Source organism: Leucoraja erinacea, chromosome 2 (genome assembly GCF_028641065.1).
Source record: "Leucoraja erinacea ecotype New England chromosome 2, Leri_hhj_1, whole genome shotgun sequence".
NCBI classification, from domain to species: Eukaryota; Metazoa; Chordata; class Chondrichthyes; order Rajiformes; family Rajidae; genus Leucoraja; species Leucoraja erinaceus.
The window spans coordinates 127,709,439-127,726,418 of record NC_073378.1 but is presented as its reverse complement, the minus strand read 5'-3'; the positions used below and the strand labels follow the sequence as shown (position 1 = coordinate 127,726,418).

Here is a 16,980-nt window from a genome sequence, read left to right as displayed (position 1 = left end):
AGAAGGTTTTGATACCAAATTAAAAAGTCTAAATATGAACCAATTAGAAATAGGATATTGAAAATAAATTTGTTTTTTAAATAAAGCACCCTCTTCGTTAGTTGCAGCACATGATCATTTTACAAAGATTTCTGAAATCTTACCTGTTTTTCATTAGCCTGAGTTCCCGTTTACGTGTTGCCTCTTCTGCAAGCTGTTGTGGACTATGCAATGTCCCTGGTGAAGTTGCCATCACGACTCCCTGAGGTAGGGTGGTAGTTGGAGTCCGGATTTGGTAAGTTGGCATATCTCCTGATGCAGCTACATTAGAATAAATATTGGATAATTAAAACTTTCAATTTTAATATATAACACTTTATTTAGTTTCCTATCATGCACATACGCAGTATCACATTCCGCATGCTCATTTTTCCCCCTTTATTATTTCCAACTAATCTGATCCAACAGTGTATAACAGCAACCGTCAACATTATTATGTTCTTATTGTCAAGTGTTTCGTGTATTTTCTCTTTCTTAAGTACTAGTGTCTGAAACCTTTTTTTTCAATTCCACAATGTAACTCTGGTTGCTGGCACACCAGTGAAATGTGCAAGAATTCAAAGTCCAAAGACTGAAAAGAGCAGTGTGCATCTTAAGTGACTTACTACAAATGCTGAGTAGGCAGAACCAAAATAAAAACAGCAACACCAATAGAAAACCTAGCAAATTCAATGAAGTGCCATGTTTGATGGTGGCAAAGTAACAAATCATTTGAAGCTAGTTGTAGTGGGGATATAATACTATTAAAAGTAGCTATGGTGAAGTAGGAGTTATTGCAGTCATTACGATAGATAGGACAGCAGAGAATAATATTTCCCGATACAGGCGGTCATACAACTCAAGGGAAAAAGAATATGGGGGATAAAGTAAAAATATTTTCACGAGGTATGCAAGACAAAAATATTCTAATACTCCATCTCACGATGACACTTTATGACTGATACGTGCTCTCCAGGTCCATTTTTTATATGAATAGCAACATAAACTCATGCAAGTTTATGTTATCTGTGCAAAATCAGGTATAGAATGGATGAATGCAGTGTCTATTACCCAGGGTAGGGAAATCAAGAACCAGACGACAGGTTTCGGTGAGAGGGGAAAGATTGAGGGTTGAGCATTTCCACAGAGGGCGGTGGGTGTATGGAATGAGCTACCAGAGTATATAGATCAGGCAGGTACTATAACAGCATATAAAAGACAAGTGGACAGGTACATGGAGTGGAAAGGTTTGAAGGTATACAAGCCCAACGTGGCCAAAAGGGACTCGCATAGATGGGGGAAACTTAGTTAGCCAGGACGAGTTGAGCCAAAGGGCCAGTTTCTGTGCTGTATGACTACATCAAATGTCTTGTTATTATTTCCCCCTTCCCCCACCCCCCTCCAAATACATACATTTCGGGGGGAAGGGTGATGAGTGAGAATGGGGCTCCACAGAAACAAAGAGACAGGTTTTTCCTCTAGTTCATGAAGATTTAATAATAACAGTATTTAAATTGAACATGTCTTTTGATAGCAATTAACTTCTAAGGTTGAGCAGTTAAAGCAATTAACTTCAAAAATATTAACCTAACAAAAATAATAGATTATAGATTACATGCAGTTCAAGAAGCTGGTAATTATGAACAGGCATTATTCTCATTGACATCCTACTACAAATATGATATCTGCTTATTGCATTTCTAAGTCTAATAGCTGATGCAACCTATTTAAAATTCTAATGCAGATCCCTGGAGCACACAACTTATATATCTTCAAAGTGTTTTTCATTTTCTCCTCCGCGGAGAACCTCTTGGGGAGGACATTGTGGGAAGCTGCTGGGGAAGAAATTGTAGGAGCCTTGGATATATGCATCATCGTTAGACATGGGTGAGGTGTTCACGACAGACTGGAGGAATGCAAATATTCTGCCTTTATTTAAGAAGGGTTGCAAAGTAAATCCTGGGAACTACAGACCAGTAAGCCGAACATCTATGGTAGGAAAGCTATTGGAAAGATTTTTGAATGATACAATATACGTGCATTTGGATACAGGGGTTGTTAGGGATAGTTGGCATGGTTTTGTGAGTGGGAGATCCTGCCTCATGAATTTCATTGGTTACTTCTTTAAACATCACAAAGGTTAATGAAGTAATCTATATAGACTTCAGCAAGGTCTTTAATAAGATTCTGCACGAGAGGCTACTCTGGAAAGTTAGGGATCCAGGGAGAGCTAGCTAACTGGACATAGAATTAGTATAATGGTAGGAAGCTGAGGGTGAAGTGAAAGGTCGCTTCTCAGACAGGAGGCTATGCTTAGTGGTGTGCTTCATGGATCGGGGGCTGGTACACTGCTACAATATCAACAATTTGGATGAGAATGTACAAAGCTTGTTCAGTAAGTTTGCTGATGACACTAAAGAAGATGGTACCACAGTCAGTGAAGAAAAGGGTATCACGAAATACCTTGATCAGCTGGGCAAGTGAGCAGAGAAATGGCAAATGGAGCTTAACATAGACAAGTGTGAGGTGCTGCATTTGGGAAATCTAACCAGGGCAGGACCTTCATAGTAAAATGGTAGGGCACTAGGGAATGTTACAGAACAGAAGGATCCAGGAATAGTTAATGTTCATAATTCATAGGAGCGATATTAGTCCATTCGGCCTATCAACTCTACTCCACCATTTAATTATGGCTGATGTATTTTTCCCTCTCAACCCCTTCTCCCTGAAACATTTGACCCTTTCTAATCAAGAACCTGCTAATCTCAGCTTTAAAAATACCCAAAGACTTGGCCTCCACAGTCGTCTGTGGCTATGAATTCAAGACTCTCCCATTACTGGAAATAACCTTTTCATGTCCTTTCATATATTTTCATCTCTATTTAGGCCTTTCATGATTTAGTAGGTTTCAATGAGATACCCCCTCATCCATCGAAACTCCAGTGTGTACAGGCCTAAAACCGTCAAATACTCATTATATATGTTTACCCAATCAACCCTGGTTCATTATTGCAAACCTCCTCTGGACCCTCTCAAGCACATCCCGCCTCATTGCGGGGCCCAAAATGCTACTGCCATCTGACAATCCCATTTTAAGATTGTCTCTCTAACCTCTACACCTAGGAAAACCTCAGCATGCAAATTGTGGCTGCCTTTTAGGTTGCTCTTATGGTGATCTCAGACATACATCCACCACCTTCCCAGTTTCATTTCCAAATGAAACTAGCAGAGGATGATCACTTTCATGAGACAGTATGAAAGGGTCCTCAAGTTGCCAGCAAAATATAGAGCAAATGTGTAGGGAAATCGTAGACAGTTGTAAGAATAATAGGATAATAGTAGTGGGAGATTTTAACTTCCCTCCTATTGAATGGGTCACCTATAGTAAGTGTACAAAATTGACCTTCTTGCTTACTTCTTCAAAATTTTCAAATTCCTAAGACATGATCTCCCAAGCACAAAGCCATTGGTGGCTATCCCTAATCAACCGGTCTTTACAAATGCATATGTACCTTATCCCTCAGAATCCCTTGCAAAAGCTTACCTAGCATACATAGAAGAAATTGCAGGTGCCTTGGCTGAGGTGTACGAATCAGAATTGGATTCGGGTGAGTTGCCAGAATGTTGTACCTTGATTGAGTTTTGAAGAAGTAATCAAAAAGATTGATGAAGGTAAAGTCGTAGATGTTGTCTATATAGACCTCAGCAAAACATTTGATAAGGTTCTGAATGGTAGGCTGCTCTGGAAAGTTGGATCACATGGGATCTGGGCAGAGCTAGCTGACTGGATAGAGAATTGGCTTCATGAAAAGAAGCAGAGGGTGAAGATGGAAGGTTGTTTTTAATACTGGAGGCCTGTGACACGTTGTGTGCCTCGGGGATCGGTGTTGGGCCTTTTGCTCTCTTTGTGGTTTATATAATCGATTTGGATGAGTATGTACAATGCTTGATTAGTTAGTTTGCAGATAATACTGAAGTTGGTGGTATCGTAGATGCGAAGATGGTTATCAAAAATGACAACATGATCTTGATCAGTTGATCAATTGGGCTGAGGAATGATTAATGGAGTTTAATGTAGATACATGCAAGGTGTTGCATTTTGAGAAGTCACACCAGGACAGCATCCTCAATGAATGGCAGGGCTCTAGGGAGCATTATAATGCAAGGGGGTCTAGGAGTGCAGTTACATAGTTCCTTCAAAGTGGTATCACAGGTAGATACGGTGGTCAAGAAGGCTTTCGGCACATTGGCCTTCATCAGTCAGGATATTGAATACAGAAGATACACACAAAGTGCTGGAGTAACTCAGCTGGTCGGGCAGCATCTCTGGAGAAAATGTATGAGATGGGGATGTTACAGTTGTACAAGACATTGGCGATGCCACGTTTGGAGTATTGTGTTCAGTTTTGGTCACCCTGTTACAGGGAAGATGTTGTTAAACAGGGAAAGAGTGCAGAGAAGACTCACAAGGATATTGTCAGGACTAGAAGGCAACAGGGTTGGGCAGGCTAGGACTTTATTCCTTGGAACACAGGAGGATGAGGGGGCACGTTTATGTTATGTATATGAATCATGAGGGGAATAGATAGTTGAATGTAGTCTTTTATCCACAGTAGGGGAACCAAGAACCTGAGAACATATGGTTAAGGTGAGAAGGGACAGATTTACTCAGAACTTGAGGTGCAACATTTCACACATGGTGGTGGGGAAATGGAAATCTCCGCAAACTTGGAGATATTGCCTTCAATTCCCTCATCCAGATCATTAATATATATTGTAAATAGCTGGGGTTCCAGCACTGAGCTTTGTGGTACCCCACTAGTCACTGCCCGCCATTGTGAAAAGGACCCGTTTACTCCTACTCTTTGCTTCCTGTTTGCCAGCCAGTTCTCTATCCACATCAATACTGAACCCCCAATGCCATGTGCTTTAAGTTTGTATACTAATCTCTTATGTGGGACCTTGTCAAAAGCCTTCTGGAAGTCCAGATACACCACATCCACTGGTTCTCCCCTATCCACGCTACTAGTTACATCCTCGAAAAATTCTATAAGATTCGTCAGATGATTTATCTTTCGTAAATCCATGCTGACTTTGTCCAATGATTTCACCACTTTCCAAATGTGCTGCTATCCCATCTTTAATAACTGACTCTAGCAGTTTCCCCACTACCGATGTTAGACTAACGGGTCTGTAATTCCCCGTTTTCTCTCTCCCTCCCTTCTTAAAAAGTGGGGTTACGTTTGCTACCCGCCAATCCTCAGGAACTACTCCAGAATCTAAAGAGGTCTGAAAGATTATTACTAATGCATCCACTATTTCTGGAGCTACTTCCTTAAGTACTCTGGAATGCAGCCTATCTGGCCCTGGGGATTTATCGGCCTTTAATCCATTCAATTTACCCAACACCACTTCCTGACTAACCTGGATTTCACTCAGTTCCTCCATCTCCTTTGACCCGCGGTCCCCTGCTATTTCCGGCAGATTATTTATGTCTTCCTTAGTGAAGACGGAACCAAAGTAGTTATTCAATTGGTCCGCCATATCCTTGTTCCCCATGATCAACTCACCTGTTTCTGACTGCAAGGGACCTACATTTGTTTTAACTAATCTCTTTCTTTTCACATATCTATAAAAACTTTTGCAGTCAGTTTTTATGTTCCCTGCCAGTTTTCTTTCATAATCTATTTTTCCTTTCCTAATTAAGCCCTTTGTCCTCCTCTGCTGGTCTCTGAATTTCTCCCAGTCCTCTGGTATGCTGCTTTTTCTGGCTAATTTGTACGCATCATCCTTCGCTTTGATACTATCCCTGATTTCCCTTGTTATCCACGGATGCACTACCTTCCCCGATTTATTCTTTTGCCAAACTGGGATGAACAATTTTTGTAGTTCATCCATGCAGTATTTAAATGTCTTCCATTGCATATCCACCGTCAACCCTTTTAGAATTAATTGCCAGTCAATCTTGGCCAATTCACGTCTTATACCCTCAAAGTTACCTTTCTTTAAGTTCAGAACCATTGTTTCTGAATTAACAATGTCACTCTCCATCCTAATGAAGAACTCAACCATATTATGGTCACTCTTGCCCAAGGGGGCATGTACAACAAGACTGCTAACTAACCCTTCCTCGTTACTCAATACCCAGTCTAAAATAGCCTGCTCTCTCGTTGGTTCCTCTACATGTTGATTTAGATAACTATCCCGCATACATTCCAAGAAATCCTCTTCCTCAGCACCCCTGCCAATTTGATTCACCCAATCTATATGTAGATTGAAGTCACCCATTATAACTGTTTTGCCTTTGTCACACGCATTTCTAATTTCCTGTTTTGATACCATCTCCAACTTCACTACTACTATAAGGTGGCCTGTACACAACACCCACCAGCGTTTTCTGCCCCTTAGTGGTTCACAGCTCTACCCATACCGATTCCACATCCTCCAAACTAATGTCCTTCCTTTCCATTGCGTTAATCTCCTCTCTAACCAGCAACGCTACCCCACCTCCTTTTCCGTTCTCTCTATCCCTCCTGGATATTGAATATCCCTGGATGTTCAGCTCCCAGCCTTGGTCACCCTGGAGCCATGTCTCCGTGATCCCAACTATATCATAATCATTAATGGCTATCTGCACGTTCAACTCATCCACCTTATTACGAATGCTCCTTGCATTGAGACACAAAGCCTTCAGGCTTGTTTTTACAACGCTCTTACCCCTTTTACAATTATGTTGAAAAGTGGCCCTTTTTGATTTTTGCCCTGGTTTTGTCTGCCTGTCACTTTTACTTTTCACCTTGCTACCTTATTGCTTCTATCCTCATTTTACACCCCCCCTGCCTCTCTGCTCTTGTACCCATCCCCCTGCCACATTAGTTTAAATCCTCCCCGACAGCACTAGCAAACACTCCCCCAAGGACATTGGTTCCATTCCAGCCCAGGTGCAAACTGTCCTGTTTGTACTGGTCCCCCCTCCCCCAGAACTGGTTCCAATGCCCTAAAAATTTGAATCCCTCCCCCTTGCACGATTTTTCAAGCCACGTATTCATCTGCAATATCCTCCTATTTCTACTCTGACTGGCCCGTGGTACTGGTAGTAATCCAGAGATTATTACCTTTGAGGTCCTACTTTTAAGTTTATCTCCTAACTCCCTAAATTCATCTTGTATAGGACCTCATCCCTTTTTTTAACCTATATCTGGGCTATTTACTTTAAGGTCACCTCATGAATCCACTCAGCGTCCTCTATCCCACAGTAAACAATCTGCTTCATCCAATCTTTCCACCTAGCTATCATTTCCTAACCTGATCAATATTTTTTTTTCTTCTAATTCTATGTAACCTCTCCGCTCTTGAATGCCTTTGTTAAGCATAGTATGTCACGTTTTGTTTTTTTAACCCACTACACTGACCAGTCCTGACCCCTTTACAGTCCTACACAAATGTACTCCAAGATCTTGCTGTTCATCCACTTCACTCAAAATTCTCTCAGTTATTAGACTTCATTGCATGTCCCCATATGGATGGTCTCACATTGTCTAGCTTGAATTCCATTCACTGATTTTTGGCTCATTTAACCAGACCATCTTAGTCATCTTGCAGGCCAGAGTATTCCTTACCCAGCTAATTTTTGCATCATCTATAAACCCTATCATGTCCCCTACATTTAAGACTACATTAATAAACATTTTTTTAAAAACACCAAAATTAGTAACAAGGAACTCCATACTAACATACTCTGCATCATAAAAAATGACATAAAGCAGTACACTTTGCTTCCTTTCACTGTCAATTTTGGATACAATTTGCCACTTTTCCTTTGATCCCCTCGCCTTTTACCTTCTGGAGCAGCCTGTCATGAGAACTTATTATGAAGCCTTCCCACTTCAAATGCACTCGCCTTATTAATGTTACTTGTTACCTCCTCAATAAATTCAACTAGCTTGCTAGCTTATAATTAATAGTTTTATCTCTACCTCTCTAAATAATGGCACAATATTGGCTTCCACTACTGCAGCCTGAGAGAACAAGCACTACCTGCACTGAACAACAAGAATCAGTCACCCTTCCTTCTTTTAACACCCGAGTATATCTCATCTAGCCCTGGTGAATTATCAATTTTCCAGTGAAAGCAAAACAAAATACAGGTGCTGAAAAGCTAACATAGAAATACAAAATGATAGAAATGTTTTGCACTATTCCACTAGCTGAGGCTCTGAGCTACTCCAATGGATGTTGTCTGACCTGTTCACCATTTGTAGTATTTCAAGCATTTTCGCCTGGTTTCAGCCTATTCAGTCTCAGCAGTTTTGGATTAACCATGAAGTGTTTTGGATTGCTACAAAACCGTCAGGCAGTCACATAATAATATCCCTACCTCGTCCAAAGATAAAGACATGTTTTCAAAAATCAAGTACGAACATCTGTAGTCAAGAGATTAAATGCATTAGGCACCAGTGCAGCATCCCTTATGTTTGGCTATTTTCTTTCTTCCAGACCTACAGTTCCAGTAACTCCATTCACCGTTAACTGGGATCTAGAATGCTACTAAAAGCAAGGCTAATTCAACAATAAGCATTGAGGTAACTTGCACCAAATGTTCTTTTTATTTGCCAAAAATTCAGTCGATTGTTTAGATGAAAGAAGCATATTGTTAAAGTAACTAAAAACTGTAAACAAAAAATACAGATTTCAAAGAACTCCTCCAGCAGTGTAGTAATAGCTAAAATTCTCTAGCGATGAAAAGAAAAGAACTGTACACAATTTGAAATCAGCAATCTTTAAATTTACATTACAGTCTTCAATTTGAAGTGAGGTCATAGTTATAGTTGAGGTTATACTGGCAAGCTTGAACCTTTGCACTCTCCTTCATTAAAGGGGAGACCAGCACAATTCAGGAGAGGTGAAAAATAGCAGTGAAAAAAAAAATTAAGGGCATTTAGAATTTTTGAAAGTTAATATTTCGGAAGCCCTGAATATAATAATTTCATGACTGTTGTGGGAAGCAAGGGTTAAAATAAAAGAGATTCTAACCATCATGTTCAAATCCTTTCTATTTTCAGGCAGGATTAATGAGGGAAGTGTGTTTTTTTGTAGTCGATACTGATTTCAGGAAAATAAAAGCCCATTGTCAGCCGAACCAAAGGAAATTGGCAAAAATGGATCTAAAACTTGATCAAGTCCCAGGAAACAATGTATTCATCGACAGATATTTTAGTCTCTGAAATATCTATGGCAATGTGTTCTACAGAGTTTGTCGGCTTTTCATGATATATATCAGGGATTTAGAATTGATGTTATATCTTTGAAAATAATTGACCATGTGGATTATAGTGAACAAAAATGAAAATTGCAGAAGAATCTTATGTTGGAACTCTATGCTTTTTTGCCAACTGTGGTTTCTTTTTCTAAAGTATTGCAAGCCCATTTCACAATTTTTAAAAATTAATTTGCATGCAACTTCCAAAAGCGTGTGCTCACAGGCTGAGAATTGCTGAGGTATATTGTTTTGAGAATTGTTCTTGCTCACTCATGGGAGCAGTTGTTACAAAACTGTTGTGTTATATTGACTCCCTCCGGTGTAATTTAAAAACAAAATCAACACTATCAATGTTCTAGAATTGGGCACTCTTGACAGCACTTATTTTCAAACTTCTTGCCATTTCAAACCTGAATGACTGAGTTTTATTGCTTCTGCATAACATTTCATTAGTTAATGAACATGAATAATAGTTTTCAGATGCATGCTTCAGGTCAAGAGTCTGAAAGGTACTGTAACATTTACTGTCAGGATTTCTGTACAACTGTAAAAACATTTTCTACCAAGAAGCTGGTCAGATCAAAAGGCCAGCAGGTTGCAAGGAGTGAACTCTATGCATAGAGGTAAATCTCCAACAATTGATCAAATTGTGGTAGGGGTGGAGGCAAAGTTGGACTCCTACATTGAAGTTGGGGGACAGGAAAGGTTGTCATAGAGTACAGGAGTTCAAGTGGTCCTTTGCTTCAAGGAAACAGCCTCACCTATCCAGTCTCTCCTTACAACTCAAGTCATCCACTTCCTGCAACATACATGTGAATCATTTTTGCACCCTCGTCCACCTTAATCACATCCTTCCATATGGTGACCAGAACTTCCAGGTGCAGTCTCACCAACATTCTCTACAGTTAAACGATTTCTCAACGCTTCCGACTCAATGCCCCATCCAATATAGGCAAACATGCCATATGTTTTCTTTACCACCTTGTAGCCAGCATGGCGACTTTCAAGGAACTGTCTCACTGTTCCAGACCACTCTCCAGTGCCCTATCATTTACTGGGTAAATACAGCCCAGGATGAACTTCCCAAAATGCATCACATTGCACTTGTCTAAATAAAATTCCAATTGCTATTTGTAATCTTAGACAGCCTTCTTCATTGTCCACCACATCATTCCTGATGTCATCCTTTAATTTACTAATCATGCCACCTATATTCTCTGCCAAATCATTAATACAGATTACAAACAACAGTGGATCAAGCACATATTTCCCACAGCACACTACAGGTCACAGGCTTCCAATCTGAAAACATCATCTCCAGAACAATTCTCCAGAACAACCATCTGAATTCTTCCACCAAGCCCAACTTGCATCCAATCAGCTACTTCACTCTGGATGCTACGTCACTCTGGGTCCTTCCTGACCTGTCTACCATGCAAGAGATGGAAACATTGTGAATGGGGAATTGGAATCATTGATAGACGAGTAATGGATAGATGAGTTGCTCACTGGCAGACACAGGTCAAATGAAGTAAAAGGCAGAGTTGAGAAAATTACCAAGTTGGAAAAAAGATGGTCTTAAGTCATAAGCACATGGGCATATTTTTATTGAACAAAGTTCATAGTGAGGCAAAAAAAAAAAACCAAAAATGTAAGCAGATTGGTTCACGACCCGAAACGTCACCCATTCCTTCAATCCAGAGATGCTGCCTGTCCCACTAGGTTGCTCCAGCATTTTGTGTCTATCTTCAGTGTAAACCAGCATCTGCAGTTCCTTCCTACACATTGGTTCACTTTCAGACAGCTGCCATGCATGCATAAAAATATGGTATAGGTACAACTCTGTGCTACCATTCAGGAGGCAATAAAAATGCCAAATTATGTAGGTGCTGACATTTAGACAACTATAGTTTATCTAATAGTATTCTCATCTTAAAGTCCATAAACTGCACATTCAAGTGCCAGGATGTATGACTTGCAGGTTCACAGATGATAAGAAATGTGTTTTTGTTGCTGGTGAAAAAGGGAGATTCAAGCCACAGGACAATAATAATGATTTATTTGGTAAGATGGGCAATGCATGTCAAATAGAATGTAATCCTGATGAATATCAGATGAAGCTTTATGAGTAGACTAATAAGGGTAGGAGATGGCCAATTAATGGAAGGGCCCTATGTAGCAAGGATGAACAGAGGGACTTTGGTGTCCTTATCCCAGAATCCATGAACAACGCAGTACAAGTACAGACAGTGGTGGAGAAATGTAGGATACTTGCTTTTATTAAGCAAGATAGAATATAAGAGAAAGGAGGTTATGATGCAAGTTGACAAAATATTGATTAGGCTACAGTTGGGGCACTGCACATAGTCATAGTAGAAGTAGATATGATCTGAGAGGGTGCAGAGGGAAAATGATCTGAGAGGGTGCAGAGGAAATTCACTAGTTATGGCCTGAGATGGAAGGCTTCAGTTATGTATAGACTAGATAGGTTGGGTGTGTTGTCCTAGGGATAAAGCAGGCAGAGAGGATGGAAGGGTGAGGGAGAGTCTAACAGAGGGTATAAAAAAATTACTAAGGTCTTGGATAGAGTTGGTAAAAGGAACCCCCCCCCCCCCCCCCCCCACCTACCCGCTAAAACCAGTGAGCATAGGTTTAAGGTAACAGTTGGCACATTCAGTGGGGCTTAGGGATATAAATTTAACACAGTTGCAGTGTGCCCACAGACGGATGAGTCGTCAACCAGGTTCTCAAGACAGCAGGAAGGTGGGAGAAGAAAGGGTGTGCCAGACCCCCAACACAGAAACACTGTAAGTAATAAACGTCTCTACAATAACCACTTTTTGTACCATTTCCATTAGCACCCTTCTTTTCTGAAACCACATCGTGAGTACAAAACAAGGTATATTGACAAAAGGAAAATAACACAATATAGAATTCTATAAATACATTGTAAGGTAGAAAAATGAAGTTCCAATTTTGCTGCACCAGAACAAGTGCCACAGACACTTCCCAAGGCAAGCTGAACAAAAATAACCACACCAAAACTTGCACTTCAACTTAAGCAACATATATATTTGCAGTGCAAAATAAAACTCAATATGTAACTTAACCTAATTGCTAAAGCATATAAAATTATAGTCTGGTGTTTATGTAAATATAATATAAATATATATAGTATGTAATGTAAATATGTAATATAAATATATAATATAGTCGCTGTGGATAGAATTGAGGAATTGTAAAGGTAAGAAGACCCTAATGGGAGTTACCTACAGGCCCCCAAACAGTAGCCTGGATATAGGGTGCAAGTTGCAGCAGGAGTTAAAATTGGCATGTAACAAAGGCAATGCCACTGTGGTTATGGGAGATTTCAATATGCAGGTAGACTGGGAAAATCAGGTTGGTTCTGGACCGCAAGAAAGGGAGTTTGTAGAGATGGATTCTTAGAGCAGCTTGTATTGGAGCCTACCAGAGAGAAGGCAATTCTGGATTTAGTGTTGTCTAATGAACCTGATTTAATAAGGGAACTCAAGACAAAGGAACCGCTAGGAGGTAGTGATCATAATATGATATGTTTTAATCTGTTATTTGAGAGGGAGAAGGTTAAATCAGAAGTGTCAGTGTTGCAGTTGAACAAAGGGGACTATGAAGGCATGAGAAAGGAGCTGGCCAAGGTAAACTGGAAAAAGAGCCGAGTGGGAATGACGGTGGAACAGCAATGGCAAGAATTGCTGGGCATAATCCAGAAGATGCAGGATCATTTCATTTCAAAGAGGAAGAAAGATTCGAAGGGGAGTAAGAAGCAAGCGTGGCTGACAAGGGAAGTTAGGGACGGGTATAAAACTAAAATAAAAGGTGTATAACATAGCAAAGACCAGCGGGAAGCCAGAGGATTGGGAAACTTTCAAAGGACAACAGAAGGTAACAAAAAAGGCAATACGGGGTGAAAAGATGAAGTATGAAGGTAAGCTCGCCAAGGATATAAAGAAGAATAGTAAAAACGTTTCTAGATATGTTAAGAGAAAAAGATTAGTAAAGACAAATGTGGGTCCCTTGAAGGCAGAAACAGGTGAAATTACTTTGGGGAACAAGTAAACGGCTGAAGAGTTGAACAGGTACTTTGGTTCTGTCTTCACTAAGGAAGACACAAAAAATCTCCCAGATGTACTAGAGGACAGAGGGATCTAGTGAGACCGAGGAATTGAAAGACATTTGCATTGGGCGAGAAATGGTATTGGGTAGACTGATGGGACTGAAGGATGATAAATCCCCGGGGCCTGATGGACTGCATCCCAGGGTACTCAAGGAGGTGGCTCCAGAAATCGTGGACACATTGGTCATCATTTCCCAATGTTCTATAGATTCAGGATAATTTCCTGTAGATTGGAGGGTAGCTAATGTTACCCCACTTTTCAAGAAAGGAGCAAGAGGGAAATCGGGGAATTATAGACCAGTTAGCCTGACATCGGTGGTGGGGAAGATGCTGGAGTCAATTATTAAAGAGGTAATAAAGGGGCATTTGGATAGCAGTAAAAGGATTGGTCCAAGTCAGCATGGATTTATGAAAGGGAAATCCAGCTTGACTAATCTTCTGGAATTTTTTGAGGTTATGACAAGTAAAATGGATGAAGGAGAGTCAATGGGTGTAGTGTATCTGAACTTTCAGAAAGCCTTTGACAGGCAATAGTGGGCAAAATTAGAGCACATGGTATAGGGGGTAGGGTATTGACATGGATAGTGAATTGTTTGACAGACAGGAAACAGAGTAGGGTTCCTGTCAGAATGGCAGGCAGTGGCGAGTGGAGTGCCATAGGGCTCGGTGCTGGGCAAGCAACTATTTACAATATATATTAATGATTTAAGATTCAAGAAATGTTATTGTCATGTGTCTCAGATAGGACAATGACATTCTTGCTTTGCTTCAGCACAAAAGAATATAGTAGGCATGAATACATCAGTGTATCCATATACCATTATATAAATATATACACACATGAACAAATAAACAGATAATGGTCTATTAATGTTCAGAGTTTTGTTTCAGTTGAGTTTAATAGCTTGATGGCTGTGGGGAAGTAGCTATTCCTGAACCTGGACGTTGCAGTCCTCAGGCTCATGTACCTTCTACCTAAAGGTCTCTCTATTGTGCTCTCTACTGTGCATCTGTAGAAGTTAGAGAGAGTCCTCCTTGACATACCGACTCTCCGTAATCGTCTCAGGAAGTAGAGACGCTGATGTGCTTTCTTAATAATTGCATCAGTGTTCTCGGACCAGGAGAGATCTTCAGAAATATGCACGCCAAGGAATTTGAAGCTCTTGACCCAGTCCACCATTTGATATAAACGGGACTGTGGGTCCCCATCCTAATTAAAAGTAACAAGGGCAAATTTGCAATGACACAAAGCTGGGTGGCAGTGTCAACTGCGAAGATGATGCTAGGAGGTTGCAGGGTTACTTGGACAGGTTGAGTGAGTGGGCAGATGCAGTATAATGTAGATAAATTTGAGGTTATCCACTTTTGGCGGCAAGAACAAGGAGGCAGATGATTATTATCGCAATGGTTTCAGATTAGGAAATAGGAAAGTGCAATGAGACCTGGGTGTCCTTGTACATCAGTCACTGAAAGTAAACATGCAGGTACAGCAGGTAGCGAAGAAAGCTAATGGCATATGGCCTTCATAGCGAGAGGATTTGAGTATAGGAGTAAGGAGGTCCTTCTGTAGTTTGCAGGGCCCTGGTGAGACCACATTTGGAGTATTGTGTACAGTTTTGGTCTCCTAATTTGAGGAAGGACACCCTTGCTGTTGAGGGAGTGCAGCGTAGGTTCACGAGGTAAATACCCGGGATAGCGGGACTTTCATATGAGGAAAGATTGGAAAGACAGGGCTTGAATTCACTGGAATTTAGAAGGATGAGGGGGAATCGAATAGAAACATATAAAATTATAAAAGGACTGGACAAGCTAGATACAGGAAAAATGTTCCCAATGTTAGAGGAGTCCAGAACCAGGGGCAACAGTCCAAGAATAAGGGGAGGCCATTTAAAACTGAGAGAAGAAAAAACGTTTTCACCCAGACAGTTGTGAATTTGTGGATTTCTCTGCCACATAAGGCAGTGGAGGCCAATTCCCTGGATGAATTTAAAAGCGGGGGGTGCGCTGTCTAAAAAATTCACACGGTGCAAAGCCAAGGTGATACCGACACACACCGCGATGAACCGACACACACCGGGGGAGGGAAGGGTGAGGAGAAAGAGCGGAGACGACCTTTAAGAAGCCAGAGATACACGGCTGTGAAGCTCAGCGGAAATTAACATTACCGTTCGGTTATCCTTGGTTCTGAAAACGACTACTTACCTTATTTCCCCCAATGAGCCAATGAAATTCACCAGTCAGCACCGGCTACAACCTACGAGAATCTCCGACCTCCTGGCAACTCATTAGGACTTCCTGGCGACCCACCTACGGCTCGAGAATTCTCGCTACTCTCCATGGCGGCTTCATTCTAGTCGCCGCTAATATTTCAACATGTTGAAAAATTCACGACAACCATAATGAGGCCGCGACTAGTTCCCAGAATGCGGGAACTCCTCACGACCATGGGCAACCACCCGCGAACATGTTGCGACTGCATAGTCTCCTGCAGTCGCCTAAGTGGGACAGGCCCATTAGGAAACCATCTTCACGCACTGATACAGAACCTCAAATCTTCCTGAAATATTGAAAAAAATAACTGTGCCCTCCAAAATGGAAAAAATGTATTTCATTACTTGCAAGTTTTATGCTATCCTGCTTTGTAACAAATATTAACAAAGAGACAGTATCATCTCTGCTGATATTTTATGATCAATATATAGACTGCAGTGCTGTAAATAAAAAAAGGTTTATCTGTTAATTCAGTATTTGAAAATGTTAAGCGCCTCCATCATGCTAAAAATATTCAGATCTTGCTGTTATTTTACCTGTTTCTGTCTCATCTTGCATCACTGCTTTGCAGTCTGCTTTTCATCTCTTTCTGCTCATTCTACATAAAAGGTTCTTAATCAACTTGCATTTATGGGATTAAAAAAAGACACAATGACATCAAAGTGACATCACTGCCCTTCAACGGCAGATTCCTGACTAGATCTTTTCGATGCAATAAAGGTCAAAAATAATAAGTTGCCTACGTAGCTGTGAGTTACATTCAAAGTGGTAATGCGTTTATTGGCTTTATCAGAATTTCCTTTAAAAAGACAAAATATGCTGCTTCACCGAATAGAGAATAAACATGAAAGTCTTCTCTGCTTTTATATCTTTCTGTGCAAAGGACATTTTGAAAAAAATGCATCTTTAATCAATGGAAGTATTTACTGCAAAAAAAAACAACTTCTATATCTTTAAAAAAAAAAGATTAGTCATAATTTAGCAGGAGGAATGGTTACTGAACTCAAACACTCCAAAAGGGCATCACTTGTTGGCAAAGTTTCACATTGCGATCATATAGTAAGAATAAAAAAATAGTTTAGGCAATGAATAGACCATAATTTAAAACCAATGCTGCCAATTTTGAAGCTCAACATTCCCAACAACACAGAAACAATTGTATGGCAACATAAATCGAGCCAGAAAGTTTTCTTGAATTCCATCACTTCAGTCCTTTTTGAAGAGAGATTTGCTCTTCTGTTTCATTTGCAAGATATGGATGTCACTGTTTTGGTCAGCA

At 40.5% G+C, this 16,980-nt stretch overlaps 1 protein-coding gene across 6 annotated transcripts in view; it reads right to left on the bottom strand.

The window, feature by feature from the left end:
• Positions 1–110: 110 nt before the first annotated feature.
• The window catches only part of LOC129715369 (cAMP-responsive element modulator-like), a 61,957-nt gene continuing 45,087 nt past the window's right edge, over positions 111–16,980 (bottom strand). For 5 of the 6 annotated variants that reach the window (XM_055665264.1, XM_055665249.1, XM_055665256.1 and 2 more), the window contains one exon: positions 112–300. In XM_055665264.1, the coding sequence (XP_055521239.1) occupies positions 140–300 (161 nt within the window). In that variant the 3' untranslated portion in view covers positions 112–139. Of the gene's footprint in view, positions 301–16,980 lie in introns of all 6 variants that reach the window. The other variant, XM_055665280.1, reaches the window with a different exon arrangement.